Below are 21,467 nucleotides of genomic sequence, written 5' to 3'. Positions count from 1 at the left end.
AATGAATGCTGTTTCTTGCTTAGTTTGAGTTATTAATAGTTATTCTGCAGGTTTTTAAAGTTATTTCAGAAAGCAGGAGAAAGAGTTTGAGCTATAAACAAAGAGCATATGGCAAATATGGACATAAACAAATAATATGGAATAGGAATCTCATTAATGATAACCAGAGATGAACATGAATGGAATTTGCTCATATATTATAAAAAATATTTTGTTCTAGACTTTAAAATGTAGAGTTTGCTCAACAGCCAAATATCAGTGAAACCAGAAAACACAGACTTCAGGAGCACCCAAAGTCTTGTGCTTTCTCCTTCTCCAAGGGTGAATTTTCATATAAGCTGCTGGAAAAATGAATATATTTTCAGAAAGCAGGGTAGGTCTATGAAAAGAAGGCCAGAAGAACTGTGCATGTGACAGAATACTCTACAGGTGAATATGTGTGGCTGGATCAGGAGTGTGAAGTTTATCCTGCACAGGAATCTTGTCTTCCAGCAGGGATAGACCAGTTCTCCCAGTCCCCAGAATTCCTCAGGAAAATTTGTCAGAGCACACAGCTCTAGGTAGACAGCTTTGGAAGTAGAATTCTTTGGTAGTTGATAAATTTTTAATGCTAGATTTAGATTTACTTCTGAAGAAATCTAAAAACCAAAATTGGTTTTTCAGACTCTCTGTCTGAAGTCAAAGAGAAGAATTTGGCAAGTTCATTTAGTAACGACTCTTCTTCCTTCTCCCTTCTCCCTTAGCTGCAGCCCCTGATTTTTCCAGGAATCCTGTGAAGAAGCTGTCTGTTGTTCAGGTTGGAGGGGAAGTTACAATTGGTTGTAAACCCAGTGCATCTCCCAGAGCTGTTGTTTCCTGGAGAAAGGGCTCGGAGGTTCTGCCCCAGAACAAAAGGTACGGGCAGCACCAGCCTGGGTCACTGAATTTTCTCTATTTTAACATCATTTAGAGCTCATTGAAGCACAGCTGGCTCAGGGTTGCTTCTGGCACTGCATTGATGGATTTTTTTGTGTGTTTGGAGTGGCTGTGGGGTTCCATGGGTGTTGGGAAGGATAAGGATTTGACAGGAAGGTCTCACAGATGTGTGTGTATAGCAGAAAGATCTTTGAATGTAGGATCTGAAGGAGGAATAGAAATGAGAGCTCCCAGCTCAGGCTTTTCCATCATTGTAAAATTCCACACCAATGGTAATTCAGTGGTGGAATATTAAATTCAAAGGGTCTTACTGAGAGAAATGAGGGATATTGTATGCAACAAACAGCCCTGAGGATATTTCCATACACAAATGGAGACAGATGGATGAAATGGGCAGCAGTGTTTTCAGAAGTGCTGGGAATGTCTGAGAGTCCTTCTCAGCATCTTTCAACTCACAAATATAACAGCAACCCTCTTTTGTCACATTCTGTTGTCAGCCTTTGAAATCCATAATCAGTAATTCATAAAAATCTGGAAACTGAGCACAGATTTTCACACAGGACCACTTGCTCAAGGAAGTTGCTCTGGGTCACATCTGACTTAAAATGATGATAATTCTTTAGAACATTATCCCAAACTGTGCCACACTGTTTCCTATGGCACACTGCAGGGATGCACAATAGACATAAATCACTGGAGTATTCATGGAAGAAGGTGCAAATCTGAGAATTTTACACAGGTGCAGGCAATGGAACAGAGAAATTTGGGTGAGCAATCCATCCCATGGCCACAGAGAGCTTCCCACTGACTTTTCCCCCTTTTAGAAGTGGCAATTTTATTTTCATTTTAACTGCTCACGATAAAAAATACTTTTCTAACCAGTGTTTAACCAAACCTTTATTTGTCTTCTGATTGTATTTTGGTTTTATTGCCTGTTCCAGAGGCTGAACTAAGCCTGGATCTTGAGGTTCCACAACTCTGATATTCCCCACCTGATTTACTGATAAAAGAAATATTTACACACCCCGTCCAGTATTTACTTGTGCTTCTGTATTAATTTACTAACAATAATTCTGAGCACACTGTAATTTCTGACTGTCCCAGAAGGCTCCTGCTGCTGGGCAGGAGCAAATAACAGGAGCAGGATTTACAAAGGAGACAGAGTTTAAACTCTCTGCATGCACATTATTGCCAGAGTGGCCAGTGCTGCAAAGTGGAATTTATGAGGCTGTTTGATTATTAAATGACAAACTGGCTGATGCCGTGGTTTAAAAGGATGGGGAATAAATCATCAGTCCAGTGTTAGTCCAGAGATCTCGCTGACAGAAAACAAAATGAAATAAGGGTTTGTGTGGCTGTAAGTACATGGCTAATTAAAGTGCTGGAATTACACATAAAAAGAGAGAGAACACAGTCTGACTTTCTCCACAGATATGTTAAACCCTGACACAGTCTTATTTCTGCTCCCATTTATCGTGCTGCAATTATAACCTTTATGGGCTCTTTCATTTGCCTTTTTAAAAATATTTTGTAGGGCTATAGCTGCTAAAAAAACGGAAATACCAATCCTGTCCAGTTCTGTCAGCCAGACTGTGATGGGCTCATTCCTAAATAAGTCAGATCACACAGCTGCTTTTAAATTGTTTAGATAAATTTAATCTTTTGTTAAAGAAATAGTGAAGCCAGACCTATTCTGCCCAAAGGGGAAAGAATATTCCTTTTCACCTTTTTTCTTTCACTTTTTATTCCTGATATCCTGAATATGTGGTAATCACTCTCTCTGATCAGCTGAACTTTTGATACCACGAGAGAATTTCCTTTTGTATTAAATTTAGTCTGTAAGTGTGTAAAGAGAAGTGTGCTAAATAGGACCACTAATTATTAGATTTATCATTTTAATGGATGCACAATTCAATATTTATAATTGGACTTCCTCTGAGTTCTTGAGGTTATTTTAAAGTTTACAAAACTGCAGTACTTGGGCCCCTGATATCTGAAAGATATCTTAGAATTTTTTGAAGGGTAATTTTCTGCATCTCTTGCCAAGGTTCAGCAGGGAGGTTCCTCAGCCCCCAGCCCCCTTTTCAGGGCAGGGTTTCCTCCAGCCCCACTTGTCTTTCCCATCCTTTCTGTGGCTCAAACCCACAGCTCAGCTCTTCAGCAGCTTCTCTGCTCTCATTTCTGTAAAACACTTTATTGCACTTGAAGCACACATGTAAATCCTGCAGAAAATGCCAAATTATATTTTTTTTTCATTAGATGATGAAATAAAGCCTGAACATGCTAGTACCAGATCTGTTTATTGTTCCCAGCCCTCTCCATTGGGTTTTTCCCTTCCAGATTTTCAGAAATCACTCCATTCCACCCTTGCTGGCAGGGCTTAGGCACTGAGCAATGGGATTTATCCATGGTCCTGGATGCTGCTGGTGTCTGAGAGAGGGAATTCGAGGTTCTCAGCTGCAGGAATCCAGAGGGAATCCCACAGCTGGCTCATCCTGGCTGGTTTTCCCTGCTCCCTCCTCATGTGCTATCCACCAGTTCAGCTCCAGGTGCTCTCTTGGGCAATTTTCCTTCTTCTATGGGTCAAAATCTGGAGCAATGGGGTTTGGGGAGCAGTGCCACTTCTCCAAGGAATAAAAGACTTTTCTGTGCATGTGCTGTGGGTTTGAGCTCAGTGTAGCAGTGAAACACTGCTAACCAAAAACCAAACCCAAGCTTTATGCTCCAAACTCCCTCCCCGTGGAGCCTGACACAGATCCCAGCCATTTCCATGTGTGTCACATCCTCAGTGCAGGCAGCAGGAGTTTTCTTCATCTCACTTCTCACTTCTGTCCCCTTGTATCCAACTGAGGAAACAAGAAGAAAGGAGCAATTCATATATTAAATAAAACAAATTTCCAAGTCTAGACACCGACCTCATCACAAACGTCTCTTTGTGCCTTCAGTGAATTCAGATTTGAGACGCACATTGAGAACTTATTTTATAAAAATTCCTTTTGATGGAAGCATTTTAATGAAAGGGAATTGGGCCTGGTTTTGCTTTGCCAGAGAGAGGTGCTATTCCCCCAGCCTGGGCTGAGCATCCCCAAGCACTGCACTGAATGCATGGAAACATATGGGATTCACTTCACTCGGAATTTCAATGAGCAGAGCTGAGGGAAAACTGAGAAATGAGGTAGGCTGGAAGAATGCATTAGTCATATACAGCACTTTCCATGCATTAATAATCAGTAATAAGCAAATATTCATAATTTAAATTGTTTTTGGGGGCCCAGGAAAGAAGTACATTTAGAGATCATAAAATATGCTCAATACTTGTTGGATCCAAGTCTTGCTTGTAGGATGCAGTTCAGTCCCAGATATGGGAGGGATGGGGAGGGATCCTCTGCCATAAATAAAGCTGTGAATGCTGTGTCCTGTGGCACACCTGGTTTTGGTGGTTTGCACTCAGGTTATTACCATTGCTCAGAGGAAATGTGAGAAACCACGAGGTGGGAAGCTGTTCTTCATCAACACTGGGGAGAGAGAGCAGAGCAGAGCTTGTGGCTGGGTGGGGGGATTACCTGGGAAGTGCTGAGCTCTTGGAGCTGCCCCTGGGAGCCCAGGGGTTCTCCTGCTGCCAGGGAACACCAGGACCCTGCAGGTTTCCTTAGGATCTGCTCTCCCACCGCCCTCTGAGCCCCCTGGGCCACCCCCAGCCTGTGCTTCCCTTCTGCTCCTCCACTCTCACAGCCACATTCCAAAACCACCAGCATTTTAACACATTTAAACTTTTTTTTGTTGTTGTTATTTTTAGATTGTTTTGTGTCTGTGGATGGAATTAGACAAACAGGGAGATCAAAAGTCAGCAGCTCCAATCTCTGTTCTCTGTGACAGGGAACAGCTGGAGATGTTCCAGGGCAGGTTTGGGATGGATTTTTGGGAAAGGTTCTTCCCCCAGGCTCCCCAGGGAATGGGCACAGCCCTGAGGCTGCCAGAGCTCCAGGAATTTTGGGATGCTCAGGGGGGATTGTTGGGGTTGGACTCTGATGCTTTTGATCCCTCCCAGCCCAGCTTCTCCTGGGATGGTTTGGTGAACAGGAGAAGTCCTCCCTCCATCCCCTGATCAAATACAGCACACAAAATGCATTGTCTGTGAAACAATGAGTCTCAGCTCCAAGCGATTTGAGCAGAAATGTGTCAGGACAGTTCAGCAAACTTCAGGGAAACATTTCAATTACCAGAATGTCAACGCTGTTGGTTCAGCTTCACAATATCCGTTATCCTTGAAAATAAAAAAAAAAATCTGCTTGGGGAGGAATCAAGACCAAATGGACAGAAAATTCAGAAATTTGCACAAGTCTGCTAACAAAGGAGGAGATTGATGGCACTTGACTATTCTTTAGCTGAAGTCAATATGCAGCCTAAGGGAGTTATTTACTTGTTCTTGGCAGGTGCCTCCCTCTCAAATGAGACACCAAACTTAGATGAGTAAAGCTGAGGGAATGAAACCCATCCACAGTGCCTGAAAAAAACTCTTCAGCTGCCTTGAAGTCAAAGCAGATGAGTAGCACAGGCAAAGAGGAGTTCTGCTTGTCAGGCTGCTTAGTGCCACAAACCACCCTGCTTTCCTCACTTGTACATAAAACACCCCAGGTATTTTAACAGGTACCAAGTTCCATATAAAATCTATTTTTCTTAAGATATTCCAGAACTTACTATTCTATCCCCAGCTTTCTACAGCAATGCAGCTGGGTGAATAGCAATGGGATATTAATTTTGCTATTATTTTATTTTTTAAGGCTGGTTTTTGAAGCCTGGATTAAGTGTGTGTCTGTTTTTATCCTCCTTGCTCCTCTACCACGAGGAGCTTTGCATAACTTTGATGAGATGCCTTAACCCTTCTATCTTATCAGTGTCTGTGTGCTTGTAAAGAAGTTCATTTCCTATTTTAGTATTTAAATAGGGCACTTGAAGTGTGGGCATCAGCAATCAGAGCAATTCCAGCTATCTCAGCCACCACTGCTGAAAGTCAACACGAATACAAATGAAGCTTATCTGTTGATGAAATCCCACTTTTGCCTGGAGAACCAATGGGATTGATTCCACCTCTGCTAAATTTGATTAATCACTTCAGCCCCTTTCCTTGCTTACAAACAGATTGACAGGAACCAAAAGCACAGATTTACCCCCTGCTTTCAGAGTTTGGTCTGAAGTTACTCTTTAAGACATGAAAACTCCCACAAGTCCTGGGGTTGCTGTTTACAAGTGGTTTTTATCTCTGGAGCCCCAGTCACAGCACATTTGGTGCTAACCAGACAAACCCCACCACCACACCACTCCTCAGGGAATGCTGAGAGCTGCAGCAAGAATTTTATAACTAAAAATATCCAATGCTGGCACCACAGTGCTCCTGGTTTCAGAGAGAAAAGAGAAGGGAACTGCAGAGAACTGGGAGAGGCAGCTCCAATGTGTTCACTGAGGATTTATTTGCTCTCAGCAGGGAAGTTTGTCTGGTTTGGGGTTTGTCTGGTTTTGGTGTTGGTTGTAGGAATTTTCCAGAGCTGCCCCCTGAACAGGAACATCACAGCAGTGCCCACAGGAATCACCAAAGGCTGATATTGGCCTCAGGGAATTTTTACAGCCACAGGGCTGTCAGCAAACACCCCAAACTCTCCTGAAGTACCTTCAGCCTTTCCTTCTTCACCTTTCTGGGTATCTTGTTCTTGTTCCCCACTCTGAGGATGGAGGCAGGGGAATTGAAAACTTCACTGAAAGATGAGGAGGGAGATAAGGAGAAGGAAGAACGAGCACAGGTGATGGGAAGAAAAAAAGAAATGCCTTATTTTTCCTTCTTTATCTCATTTTCCTTTGTTTTTTCCCTTTCTTGTGTCTCTGTTTTGTTTCCATTTGAAGTCAAGGCACTGCAGGAGGAGGCAGGAGGGGACCCCCATTGCTACCTGACCCAGGCAGCAGCCAGAGGATTTTGGTGCAGGAAAAAAACAGCAAAAAAGGGCTTTTCCTTTCTTTTCTCTCTTCCTGGAGAGCTTCACAAGCCAATAAACCCAATTCCACCCTGTACTGCTGAGTGCTCAGTGCCAGGGTTTAGCACACCAGATAATTTGAACATGGAGGAAATAAATGAAGCAGATGTTCTCACGTGAAAAAAGAGAAGGATTTATTACAGCTCCCCTCTGCAGGACACCTCTCTAATGCAATTTGAAATTGTTCCCACTCAAGTCACAGCAGCCTTGTCCAGGGGAGCCTTTCCAAGGGGCTGTCCTGCAGGAAATCTGGCACTCCTCCCTGCCCCAGGAATTGCAATAATCCAAACCCCACTGAGTGCTCCTGCCTGTCCCTGCTCCCTGCACATTTCCTGCTGGGTGTTCAGGGCTCCATCCAAATCCAGATATTCTCACTGCAATTTTCCACAGAGCAGGCTGGGAATCAGGATTCCTAGTTAGAAGCTTGCAGGGGAAAAAAAAAAGTAATGAGAGGATGCAACCTTGAGTGCTTCTCTTCCAGTCCAATGTGCTGCCATGCACATTGCTGCTGCTGGGAGCATTGCTGCAGCATCCAAAATGCCAATGTGGGTGGAAAACATGCTCCAAATGTGGAAAACATGCACCAGATTTGGAAAATAGGCACCAAATTTGGAAAACTGCATAAAATTTAGAAAACATGCAGTAAATTTGGAAAGCATGCATCAGATTCGGAAAGCATGCAGCAAATTTGGAAAACATGCACCAAGATTGGAAAATATCTCCCAAATTTGGAAAGCATGCACCAAATTTAGAAAACCTGCTACAAATTTAGAAAACAAGTCCTAAATTTGGAAAACCTGCACCAGATTTGGAAAGCATGCACTAAATTTGGAAAACATGGTCCGAAATTGGAAAACATATATCAGATTCAAAAAAATTCACTGAATTTGTAAAGCCAGCTCCAGATTTAGAAAACATGGCCCAAATTTGGAAAACCTGCACCAAATTTGAAAAACCTTCACTAAATTTGGAAAACCTGCACCAAATTTGGAAAGCATGCATCAGATTTGAAAAACCTTCACTAAATTTGGAAAATCTACTCCAAATTTGCTGCACAGGCACCAAATCAAAGATTCTGGTCCCCAGAGAGTTCTCAGAGCAGGTGTAACCTTAGAGGGAATAGATCAAGGTGTGTTGGAGAGGTGATATAAAGTCAGATTGATTAAAAAGCAATCACAGAGTGTCCAGATTGGAAAGGATCCATGAGGAGCATCAAGGTCCAAGTGCTGGCCCTGCACAGGACAATTGTGGCAATTTCCAGGCATGATGAGCAAAGAATCTTCCAGGGAGGGATTTCTGGGACCATTTGGAGTGGGAATGTTCATGTGAGTGAGAGCACATTGGAAACGTGGCTGATCCTCGGCCATGAAAGATTTTAGGAGGCCACAAACAGCTCTGGTTTAGCCATGGGATTTTGGGACAGAGGAATGCTGCTCCTTTTCCACAAGAGCTAAAAATCTCAGATTTTCAGTGAAAGGGAAATCTGGAAAAGGAAAGGAAAAGCTGAAGGGACAAACAAGTGACAGAATGTGACTAACACATCAAAAAGACAGAAACTTCCTCTGCTCTGTGCTATTTGGAGCAGGGATGTGGGACTGGAGCCTCAGTGAACCACACCCAGCCCCCAGCATTGTCACTCAAACTGGGCTCAAATTCACCAGCCCAGGAGGATTGTCCAGCTTGTGCAGGTCCAAACAGCACAAGAAATTAGAGGTGATGAGACCTTGGCTGGATGGGGATTGGAGCAACCTGAGGCAGTGGAAATTATCCCTGCCCATGGCAGGGGGTGGAGTGGGATCAGCTTTGAGTTTCCTTCCACTCCAAACCATCCTGGCATTCTCTGGTTCTATTTTTGGGGTTATTTGGTCTCTGATTCCATTCCAGGGTTTCTGAAATCCAACCAAGGCCATGCTGGTGTCAGCTGCTTGGTGTCTGGACAGAATTCTCTAAGGTTCCCAGCAGGTTTTATTGCTCTTGTGCCTCTGAAATGTGTTCTGACAAGCAGAGAGGGAAGCAGCTTCCTGCAAGTGAATGAAACTCCCACACAGAGGGCAACTCAGGGCCTTCTGTACTGCTTAAATTCTGCTAAATCCCATATTAAGGGCTTAGTTCTACATCTGGAGTGAATTTAGTTGTGTGAAGGGCTGAGTCAGAGCTCCTGATAGTGTCTGGATCATAAAAATGATGATTAATGCTGGGATTAGAATAGTGGCAGTGTGGCCATGCCATCCTGTGCTGAAAGAGCTTTTGTCTGATGTGGTGGAGCTACAAAGATTTCATAAAACCAGCAGAACTTGGAGGATAAAGAAGTTGGCAGCTGTTTCATTTGGCAGTTCTGTTCCTTTTCTGCTTTTCTTTGCCATACACACAGAGGTGCTGTTGCCCAGTGTTCCCTGGCTGCCAGTTCTGGGATGTATCTCCACGAGACATTTGGGCACAGGGTGTTTTTGTCACTTTTTTCTTTGGCCATCACAGAGGAACATCTGCCTCACATTTAATCCTTGAGTGCGTTACAGACAGGGTAAAACAATTTTTGCTATTTTGTGTTAAAGGCAGTAGCAGCTCCTGAAAATCCTGTGTTTTCTCTGGAATCTCTAGGATGGAGTATAGCTCAGTTTGGATGGCTGTATATATTTGCATAAATAAATATTTGTGGTCCCAATTGCAGGGATTTGATGCAAAAATAATTCTATTTTTAGGAAGTGAGGAGAATTTTAAGAAATAGAATATTAAGAAATAGGATGGAAGAGTTGTAGCATCACGTTTTGCAATTTCTAATAATATTTTTTTCTGCAATATTTTAATAAGACTATTCAGCTGGATTGTGTAATTTTGTTTTGATCCAAATAGTTAAAATATTATAATGGCATTTATTTGATTTCCAGTTAATTGTCAGTCAACCCTGAAGCTCATTTATATCAGCATGCAGATAAGGAAAATCTTTTAAGCACAGTTTATTAAATGGCAACACCATTAGCATACAAATTATGCTCAGAATAGAATAAACAGGTACAAAGATCATTAACATATGATACAGACAGTCAGATCTCAGATGGGATTCAGTGGGACCTTTTCAAAAATACCAGGGCTGTCAGCAGCAGGGACAAGTCATTCACTCAGCCAAACTTTGCTCACATTTCCATCTGCATAAATCACTGCTAATTCCCAGTCACCCGAGAGTTGTGCTCATCTTTCTGCCCCTCACTCACTTCCCTTTGTAGTTTTTAATGCAGCCTCTCCTGCTCCTCAATCTTGGTAAAATTAGAGGAGTCAGATATTGTCTCAGTGTCTGGCAGCATGTCTGGAGAAATTTATAAACAATATATCTTTGCACAGCCTGGAAATGAAGAGGGGTTTGTGCCTGAGCAGCAAAGGGAGGCTGGGCAGACATGGTTTCAAATCGGATTTCTCAGATAATAAAAATTACTTTGCCTCTGATTTCATCAGATCCAGATTCCTCCCTTTTTATCAGCACAGAGCCTGATGAGGCTTCAGTAACTCTGGGAGGTGTCAGATGTTAGAGGCAGACAGGAGACAAGGAGAGGGAATCTTTATGAAGTATCAGGGTTACTTTATTTGGAGAAGAATTACACCCTTGAAGGGAGAGCTGCCCTTCTGGCAGTGCTGAAACCTGCAGAATTCACCCAGTTTTACACTGAGCCAGCTCAAGATTTTGATGGGGATTTCAAAGCCCTTTGGTGTTTGAATCTGTGCATTTCATATCCATGAATTAACATCCCCCCCTCCCACAAAACACACTGGCTGAACAATGCAGCTGTGCACAAAGCTCTGCACTTTTAAATCTAATGACTTGACACCTCTTTCTTTTCTCAGATTTTATTTCTTCTATCAGCCTTGTTAAATACATATTATTCTTTCATGCTCTTAAGATCAAAGCAAATAGCCATCAACAATCTTTTGTTCACATGAGACAACACGTTCGGAGCTGGTTTGTTTGGCCTGGTTAATTAAAAGCTGTACCTATCATCCCTGCTTGATTTCTCAAGTTCTTTACTTAAAAAGTATGTGTGACAATTTTAATGAGCTCTCACCTCTTCCCCACAGCCTCGTGGCTCCTGCACAAACTTTGCAAACTCTTCTTTTTGAACATCACACGGAGCTCTGCCTCCAGCAGAAATGTTTGTTTTCCCTTCCTGCACATGGTGCTCATCTCATCTGATGGACTCACTCAGAGGGGAACTTCAATATTTATATCTGATGGCTTTAAAGTTAAAGAGGATCATGTTAGATTAGGAATGAGGAAGAAATATTTTACATTGCTGTGACAAAACAGTGGCACAGGGTGCTCAGAGCAGCTGTGGCTGCCCCTGGATCCCTGGCAGTGCCCAAAGCCAGGCTGGATGGAGCTTGGAGCAGCCTGGGATGTTAGAAGGTGTCCCTGGCCATGGAATTGGGTGTTTAAAACCCCTTCCAACACAATCCAACCCAACCCAACCCAACCAAACCCAACCCAACTCAACCCAACCAAACCCATTCCATGATTCTATGTGCAATAATATTTCTGAGTATTCCTAGTTTGCATGAATAGGAACGGGATTTTCATCTGGAGGCAGCAGGATCTGATCAGGATTTAAGCATTCTGTAAGTTGGAGATGCGAGCCTAAAGTTAGGCCTGTGCTTAAGCAATCCCTTGCTGCTCAAAGTTTTATGAACATCTGGGTCCTGAGTCCTTCCTTCTCCTCCTCCTTCCACAGCACTGCATTTATCAGATCTGCTTCAGATCTTGTGCTCTTGGTCCTTTGACAGGCACTTATTTACTTATTGAGAGAAGTCCAGCTTTCCTGGCAGACAAAATATTCTCCTTGCATTGTGTTGGACAAGTTAAACTTTTCTGTCTCATCACAGCACTTGGAACTGCCTTGTCTTGTGGTGCAGCTGCTAAGAATTATTATCTATAGCCTTCACACAGCCTCAAATGTTGTGAAAAGGAATGGTTTCCAGCGAGCCTTTCAGCAGGTGAGACGTGCCTTTCACAGCTTCTTTTTAAGCCATTTGTCAGAGCTTGATCCCGAGCCCACTAAAGGCAATATTCCCATTGCCTTGTGCATCACAGCTCCCTGCTTTGAGAGAGAAATGGGAGAGGACCAAGTGCAGCCCCTCTGGACCCAGCCAGGGCACAGAGCTGTGCCTCTGGGGAGTTCAGGGCACCTTTGCTGTTCTTGGCACCTGGGGCACCATTTCACAGGGCATTGTTGTTTCTCTTCTTGCATTTGAAACACATCATCTTGATTTTCTGCTGTCTTCCCATCCCTCTCCTGACAATGACTTCAGGACAGCTGGAAATTTCTCCTTTTTTAAATTCCCTTCCCCACTAAACCACTCTGGAGTCCTTTGTCTCTTACACAAATTCTGCCTGAGTATCTTATTTACTGCTCGCTCTAATTGTTGTTAGGTAGCCTGACCTGTTTCAAACAGCTCAGGAGCTTTTATTTAGCAGATTTTCTCTCTGCTGAGCTCTGTTTTGATCCATTGAAAGAGCCATTCCATCCTCAGCCTGCCCACCCATTGAAATATTGTTTCAGAACAGCTTTTCTTCAGATCAAACGTGACACTGTCAGCTCCTGAGTGGGTACAAACCCCTCTTAGTTGCTAAATGAGAGAGATGGGAATTATCAAGGTCTCAATTCATCCTGAAGAATACAGGGATGAAAAATCTGAGGCATGACCAAACTTCAGTGAAAAAGCTGTAACCACAATCCACAGAGGTTAAGATTGAGCTTTCAAAGCTTCTCCCCGTTGCTATTCTGTATTTTACAGACTGTTTTTTTTCCTTGTGTATTTACCTACATTGAAGCCTTTGTGGATGGAGATTTTCTTTTTTATTTTTTTTTTTGCTTCATGCCACTTCTGGATTTTAATTTGCACCGAAAAACCTGTAGGTGCAACTGCAGTAAAAGTAACAGGTCATCAATATTTGATGGAGAGAAAGGCACTGAGGTGGCTTGTTATGAATTATTATTCAGGTACCAAATTGATGAATGTTTGCTGATTCACACTGGAATCTCTTTGGATACTGTTTGATGGACACCATGTGTTACCCAGCCACTTGCATCCCCTGTTTTATCACTTTGTCTGGTAGTTGGTGGAAGCTGATGGGAGGAAACGCATCATTAATGCCAAAAATATTGCAGAGGCATAAGGGGAATACTTGGAAATGTTTCTTCATGTTCAAAGCTGCCTTTGGAGCAGTCACAGGTGTGTCCCCACACAGAGGGAGAGGACCCAGGGCTCCTGTGTTGATGCACAGGGGTGACACCAGCTTAGCTCCTGGGATCACAGATTCATGGAATATCCTGAGCTGGAAGGGACCCACAAGGATCAGAAACGCTGCCTCAGGTGCCAAGATCCACCCCCTGCCCTGCACAAACACCCCAAATCCCACCCTGGACATCCCTGGGAGGATTTTCCAAACTCTCCTGGAGCTGTGGCAGCCTCGGGAATGTTCCCATTCCCTGGGGAGCCTGGGCAGTGCCAGCACCCTCTGGGGGAAGAACCCTTCCCAAAAATCCAACCTGACCCTCCCCTGGTACAACCATTCATCCTTCCTTATCCAAAAAACATCCTTCAGCTGGTACATCACTGTATTGAGGAGGGGACTTTGCTTCTCCCTGTTGTGCTCTGCTGTGGTTCAGAACCATGGATTATTAAACCTGAACCTGTTTCCTCACTGTACCACGAGTGGCAAACCCAGAGTGCTGCAGCACCTGGTGATCATTGCCAAGGAAACAAAGATTTTTCACTGAATCCCTTCCCCATGAAGTGTGCCCAGCACCACAGGGACATCTCTGCTCAGCCCTGAACCCACCTTGCCCTGCTCAGGAGCAGATCTGTGTGCAGGGAAAGCTCAGATGAATGTGGGACACATGAAATTAGGGGGGTAGGAGTGAGAAGATCACCATAAATCCAATTTTAGTGCCTCTCCTTCCCAGCTGAGATGCTGGGAGGGTGTGACAGGAGCAGGACGGGGTCTGATGCGTGTTCCACTTGCAGTTACAAATGTACAAATGCCAGAATGGCAAACAGAAACACACTGTGATGGGTTTTTTTTGTGTGTTTAATGGTTCTGATGCTACTGCCAGCTCCAGCTTCTGCTCTTGTGATTGTTCATTTCCTTTAATAATTCAGTACATCACCCAATCTTATGTTGTTAGTAATAAATATTAAATACCCAAGCTGTGATGCATGAATTAGATATTTTCTATTTTATGAAAGGAGCCTTGTATCAGAGTTAAATGTCAATTAAATGAGGGATGTAAAAAATGATGCAGTGCTGCTGTGAATGAATGGAGCCTGGTTTCCTGTGGAGTTGTGGCTTACACTGAATTTTTTTTTGTGTAAGGAAATGTGGCATTTGGGTACAGATTCTCTGAAGCCTATTGAAGACTGAGCTTAGTGGCAAGAGGAGATGTACATAGAGACCGTGACCCCATTTTTATGAAACTTCCAGGACCTTAATGTCTTACATTTTCTTCTAAACTCAGAAAAAAAAAACCGTTTTCAAGTCCCACATTTACCAGGTACAGCAGGTGGAAGTTGAAGAACTGGGAAAAAAAAAAAAAAAAATATTACAGAATAATAATTTCTGTGCTAAAGTTCATTGCTAGTTCAGCTTTGATTTGAAAATCCTCCACTTTTAGATGTGTGTTCTGTGTGATTCTGTAGAATCCTGAAGTCCTGGCCTTGTATGTGACAGCAGAAGGGTGCCAGGCACAGAGTGAGGGCTTATCCAAGGAAATAATATCCAATCCTTGTCCTGACTTACATCCCAAAGCACCTCATTAAGATTAAAAAAAAAATATTAACAAGCCTAAAAATTAGTTTTGTCCATAAAACCCAGGAGTGGTCCTGAAATTACCATTAAGTGCAATTTCCCCAATCCTTTGCAAACTGGTATAAACAACTCAGGGACTCCAGGGTGGTTTGAGGGCCCTGTGAGACAGTGATGGATTTGATTTGGCTCCTTAGCTCGTGAGGTGGCATTTGAGCATCTCAGCCAGGCTGATAATATCTTTTAATAATCCTGACAGAGCTCCACAGGCAGCTGGGCTCACACATGACCTCAGCTTGGCTTAGGAGCACTGGGATCTGTTAAAAAAAAAAACAAACAAAAAAAACCCCAGTAAAATAGAACACAAATAAGTAGCAAGTTGAGTTTTTCGACTTTTTCTTGAGTTTCCAGATTTTGCTGTAAGAAAGTCACCTGGAAAAGTGAATGATCCCCAATAAAACATTTCTAATATAGAAATTGCTAAGCAGTAGAGGTGAAAATTGGTTAACACACATTCAGTTTGCTGTAGAAGAGAAAAACCAGAATGGAAACATTTAAATATTAAAAGTAGCACTGCCTTTCTGTTACTATTCCTCTGCCAGAAGTCTGTTTTATTTGTTTTTCTATTGTTGCCCAGGAAAGCTGTGGATTCCCCGTCCCTGGAAGTTTCCAAGCCAGGTTGGATGGAGTTTGGGGATGGTGAAAGGTGTCCCAGTCCACAGCAGGGTGTGGGATGAGCTTTAACAAAAACCCAAACCATTCTGGGGTTCTGGGATTCCATTTTGTTTGTGTTCCCCCAGGGTGATGCTCCTGGAGGATGGCAGCCTCAGGATCTCCAACATCTCCAGGGTGGATGCTGGGGTTTACACCTGTGTAGCCACAAACCAGTTTGGAACTGCCAGGAACTCAGGGAACCTGATTGTGAAAGGTATTTCAGAATTTCCTTCTTTTGTGGAGCTTTAAAGACCCTTCCAACCCAAGATTCTCTGATTTTTCTGATTTTGTAACTCTTTTTTTCAGCACTATCAGAATGGTTTCTGTAGCCTGCAGTGTGACCTCCTCCTTAACTTTGCATCTGGCAAAAAAATCTTTTTAATATTCACTCTCTGACAGAGCAATTAGCAATTAGCACTGATACAGCTCCAAGTGTGGCCTGAGCTGGTGCTGCAGCACAGCCAGCAACAGAACACCAAGAATTCAGGGTTCCAGCAGCTCTGACTTCATCAAGCTCCTGCCCCCTTTCACATGTCCCAGACATTGTGGCAATACGGGAAAACCCCATTAAAACATGGGAAAAAAATTATTGCGTTTGGCATTTATGAAGTTTATTAAAGCACCGAGTAACAACATGGTATAAAAATGATCTTGTTTGCAGGGAACATTTGTTTTTGTTTCCCCTCTGGAGAAGTTTGGGCTGTTCAATTATAGGCCTCATTGCTTCAGCATTATTTTCAACTGAAATGTCAGAACTTGGGAAAGCATAGCTAATGTGCAAATTAAGTTTATTGCTGCTCATTGAGTTGTTTATTTTTTGTGGGAGAAGTCTTTATTACACCTCCAGCACTCACATCTCCCCTCTTTTCTCCTCTGGAATGGGGTTTGCCATATAATGCATGTTTGCTAAGCAAGATAGATGGATAAGGCAGAACCAAGAGCCTTTAAGAAGCTTTTAAAAGTATTTGAGGTAGAAGTTTTGAGCACAAGCCCATAAAAGAATTTAAAAGATATCACCCAAGTGAACATTCTGCATTAGTGGGGATGAGGAGGATACAACAAGATGTGCAAAAGGATGGGAATACCATAATAAATTCATTTATTTTTTGTTATCACTACTAAAAAACACACCTCATGCCCAAACCCAGTGTAATTCCCAAAAGGACAGTTTTCAATATTTATTTGGTGGAGATAAACAGGTTCAGGCCAATAGTAAAGGAGGTTTCTGATGCTGAAAGCAGTGTCCAAGGCCAGGAGCAGCCTGGGACAGTGGGAGGTGTCCCTGCCATGGCAGGGGTGGCTCTGGGTGGGATTTAAGGTCCCTTCCAACCCAAACCATTCCAGAACTCTGTGATTTAAGAATCACTTAAATTCTGGAGTGAAGCTGTGATGAGCATTGAGCTAACCCAGCTCATGCACGTTTCCTTCTCCTCCTCCCCCATTATTTTTAGATCACATTAATATTGTTGAAGAGATTCTGCTCTCATTTTCTACATGTGTCTAAGTCCTCACCACTTGATAACACTTCCATGCACAAAAGCTTTATTCAAGGGAATTGCTCACAACAAGGTGGTTGTTATCTCTAATCTGTCTGCCACTCACATCAACAGAACTGGAGCCACAGAAACCCATTTCCTTCCCTTCAGAAGAGCTGCAAGTTTGGGTCTCCATCTCATGGGTTAAAAATTATCAAATAAATAATTTTCCTGCCTGGGAACTTCTTTGAAGATGCAACTTGGGTAGTGCTGTGGGGTAAAGTACCACTGACATTAATGTAGATTAAACATGTTGATGCCTAAAGTAAGTGGAGATGAACAGCAATTTTGCTTTTCCTCCAGTTTTTGGAGAGAATTCTTCAAGTTTGAAGAACCACAAGCATGATTTTAAGAGGAATCTGTACCTTTGACTGAAATCATAACTATTGATTATGGGTTTTATGAAGTAATACGATTTAGGGTGTTCCTTATATAAATAATATAAAAATAAAAACAAAAATAAAAACAAAAATAAAAATAAAAAATAAAAATAAAAATAAAAATAAAAATAAATAAATATAAAAATAAAAAATATATAAACTAATTTAGGGTGTTCCTAGTATAAATAATTAAATAAAAATACAAATATAAATATAACTGCAAATACATGTACAAATATAAATATAAATACAAATATAAATTAATTGAGGGTGTTCCTCTCACATCTGCTCACTCTCAGGCACACAACATGGTCGTGGGGCTGGTGCTGCCACTACATTAGAGAGAATTCCCTTTATTACAGAGCATTTGGACCAATTTGAAATAATTTCCCAAATGGTACAATAACTGCTATTTTTATAAGCATTTTAATTAAAAAGATCTCATTTTTCTGTCTCCTCAGAAAGGACTGTGATCACTATTCCCCCCTGTGACACAGATGCCACAGTTGGAGAGAGCATTGTCCTGCCATGCCAGGTGTCCCACGACCCCTCCCTGGACGTGCTGTTCTCCTGGTCATTCAATGGCCAGAGAATTGATTTCAGCAGAGGAATCCATCACTTTGAAAGGATTGGAAGGGTGAGTTTCCCAAACTCCTCAGTGAAACCCTGCCACAGTCTTTACATGATGCAAATGTTTATCATAATTCTGTTGAGATGCCTGGCAAATCACTGTTTCTTTACAAGGGCTGCAACCATTTATTTTTCTTCCCTAAATTTCATAAAGGCACTTGAGTTATTTGTGAAGCCATAATAAAAATGTCCCCATGAAAGAAACTGATGATAGCTATGAATATTTTAATTTAAAAGCTGAATTTTTTATTAATATTGAGCAATTTATAAAAATGCCCAGTATGGAAAGCATGTTGTGAGTGATTAGTTTTGTGTTGTTTGGTTTTTTAATTTTTTTTTGTCTCTCCAGGAATCTGCTGGGGATTTGATGATAAGAAATATTCAGCTGCATCATTCTGGGAAATACACGTGCATGGTGCAAACTTCTTTGGACAGTCAATCTGCAGCAGCAGATGTAATTGTGAGAGGTATGTCTGCGAGGGAGACACACACATCTTCTAGAGGAATTAGGAATTCTTAACATCAGCTGTTGTTTAAATGGTTCCTAGGATGTCAATTCCATATCTCAATAGTGAAATGTTTTCTTTCTTTTACTCTAAGCCCCAAAATTGTGGCCAGCATGATCCTGGTGCTCTGCCAGCCCAGGGAAACCTCTGCAGTTCTGCCCTGCTCTCTTTGGCAAAAAATTTGGGCCACACAGATCTGAGGGAAATCTTCTAATCTCAGCAGTGTTGTTATTTCCTTCAGGCATCTCTGGGTCACTGTGCAGGCTGGGAAAATCAAAAGACCTCATTCCTTTCCCCTATTTGGAGATAATATGAAATAATATTTTCTAACTCAGCTTTTTACTGCCAGCAGTGAGGAAATGCTGTCATGGGAGCAGATCTGTAAACCCTAAGAGAAATCAGAAATCTGTGTAGTGCACCATCCTGCATTCTTAGTGAACCTCAGTTTTGATTGAATTCAGTAGGAATTCTCAGAATGTTCAATGGTTCAACACAAGACAGCATTGGGTGCCTTTCTTTGTCAGACACAAAAAAAGAAATCATTCCTTTGTTTGTAGTTTCCATGTTAGCAACATCAAGACATTAATTTTCCTGACTCATAAAAATGTAATCCAGGCATGGAGCCATCATTTAGGGATTGTGCAGCTTTTATGACACTGCAGCTTCATGAATAATTCCTCTGCCTTGACAAAGTAAGAGTTGCCCAACCCATTCCAGCGTGAATCTTCTCTTCCCAATGCCTTCCTCTGAAAATGCTGATCGTGTCAGGCCCCCCAGGTCCACCAGAAGATGTTAAAGTTGAACATGTTTCTAGCACGACTGCTGGGCTATCCTGGAAGCCTGGAGCAGATAACAACAGCCCAGTGCAGATCTACAGTGTCCAGACCAGGACTCCCTTCTCGGTGGGATGGCAGGCGGTGGCCACAGGTGAGCAATTTGAGACTTGCCTCGGATTTTCTATTTTGTCATATCACCAATTACCTCAAAAATCCATTGTTGGTGTCATGTTTGCCTCCAGCTCCCGAGGTCATTAATGGCAGGACTCACAGGGCCACCGTGGTGGATCTGAGCCCCTGGGTTGAGTACGAGTTCCGGGTGGTGGCCAGCAACAGCGTTGGGATCGGGGAGCCCAGCAGCCCCTCGGCTCTGCTGAGAACCAAAGCTGCAGGTAAGGCCTTGCTTCTGACACTGTTCCCAGCTCTCAACTCTTGGAATGTCACTGCAGCAGAGCCACTCATTCCTACAGGGTTGTTGGCTCGGTTGCACAGGCAGGGAATCAATGTGTTCCACATGGACACGTCACTGGATGGGTGTTACTGTGTGTGGTTCCTAGAGTGGTGATGGTCACAGTAACATGGCACTCTCTTACAAGAGCAAGAAAGAGCATTTATTCAAGGAAGTCATAGGTTTAAATAGTATACATGGTGCAAAACAATTTACAGACAGTTCATTGTGCAGAGGAGTGGACACCCCTTTGGAAACACACTCTGTGAATAGAGTCAGGTACATGTTTAATCTTTGTTTTGAGTTCTCATCCTTGAGAAGCCTGAGAGCAAAGCTCGAGCAGCCTGAGAAAAATCCTGGCTGCTTTCTTGGTTCCCAGCCGGCAGATGGGGCTTGGAGCACCTGGGATAGTGGAAGGTGTCCCTGCCCACGGCCTTCAAGGTCCCAACCCAAACCATTCTGGCATTCCATGATAAAAGCAGGAGATAACCTATGTTCCTCGCTTTGGTGTGTCCCAACCAACCTTTCACTCAAGCAACTGGGGAGAAAAATTGTTGTTCCCCCAGTTAAATCCAAGTTTTTACCCTGCTCAGGGACTTGCTCTTGAAATGATAATTCCACTCTCTGAAAGTCCCTTGGCTGCAGAGGTGTTTGATACCTGAGTATCAGGAGGAATAAGATAATTTTAACTTCAGATATTGGAGGAAATAAATGGCAGTATCCAAAGCCCAGTGAAACCAACAGCTTCTACTGACTCCAGAGTGGAACCCTTTCTGTCTGTCTGTCTGTCTGTCTGTCTGACCTTTACTCTTTTATCTCCTGGGATCTTGGAACCTCATGGGAAGCTGCCTCATTCTTGCGTGACCAACACTGCCAGCCCTTTGACCTGCTCAGTTTGGCACCATTTATTTGCAGCCCAAACCTTTGGTTTGTTTTATGTTCCTCCCAGCCCCCTGCTTATCAACTCTCTCCCACCTATAAAATCAGTGTTTATAGGATGGAAAGCAGTAAAATGGAAGCAGCTTTTACAATCCACTTTGTCTTCTCTGTTTATCTCATTTACCAAGCTCTGAAGTTTGGCCAGCTGCATTTCAGGACAGAACTCAAAATACAGTATTGCACATTATACAGAAGAAAATACATTTCTTTTAGAACATGGAATCCATTTGTTTCTGGGAATAGAATCCCAGAATGGTTTGGATTTGTAGGGACCTTAAAGATCATCTAGTTCCAACTCCCAGCACCTTCCAGAGGAGATCAGATTTTTAAAATTTCCCAGTAGAATATCTCAAATGAATATTCTCCATTGCATGATTGATCACAAAGACTGAATTAATCTTGAGAAGGTTTTTGTTGCTGTTACCACCGTGGGGCTTTGTAAAGTGGGATATTTAATACCAGACAGGCAGTGAAAGCTTTCATCTTTTAAAACTTTTATTTATTTATTTGTTAGAGGGATTCACCAGACTGGGGCGACGAGGAGAAAGAAACAATAAAATTATTGTTATTTATCATGGCAATAACACAAGGAAGATTATTTCCTTACAGTGTAGCTGTGTCTGAAGTTTAACAAAAGAGACAGAAAACTCACTTCAGGTTTTAGCTGCTTAACTCCTTCACTGCTGTATAATTCCTGTTCCAGTGCAGTGGGAAAATACCAACTTTATCCTAATTTTTAAATCAGAATAGGAAACTGTAATCAGCAGGGCAGGGTGGACAGCAAATACCTGGCCAGGAAAGGGTGAATTTGA

The 21,467-nt window shown here is 42.5% G+C and overlaps 1 protein-coding gene across 2 annotated transcripts in view; it reads left to right on the top strand.

Moving 5' to 3' along the window:
• Positions 1 to 21,467, top strand: part of LOC117002510 (contactin-6-like) — a 122,648-nt gene that overhangs the window by 88,874 nt on the left and 12,307 nt on the right. For both annotated transcript variants that reach the window (XM_033071692.2, XM_033071691.2), the window contains exons 11-16: positions 744 to 894; positions 15,528 to 15,655; positions 17,818 to 17,993; positions 18,336 to 18,453; positions 19,261 to 19,419; positions 19,511 to 19,660. In XM_033071692.2, the coding sequence (XP_032927583.1) occupies positions 744 to 894; positions 15,528 to 15,655; positions 17,818 to 17,993; positions 18,336 to 18,453; positions 19,261 to 19,419; positions 19,511 to 19,660 (882 nt within the window). The remainder of the gene's footprint in view (positions 1 to 743; positions 895 to 15,527; positions 15,656 to 17,817; positions 17,994 to 18,335; positions 18,454 to 19,260; positions 19,420 to 19,510; positions 19,661 to 21,467) is intronic.

Source organism: Catharus ustulatus, chromosome 13 (genome assembly GCF_009819885.2).
Source record: "Catharus ustulatus isolate bCatUst1 chromosome 13, bCatUst1.pri.v2, whole genome shotgun sequence".
Classification (NCBI taxonomy): Eukaryota; Metazoa; Chordata; class Aves; order Passeriformes; family Turdidae; genus Catharus; species Catharus ustulatus.
The sequence above is the reverse complement of the archived record's forward strand: the minus strand, read 5'-3'. Positions and strand labels throughout refer to the sequence as shown.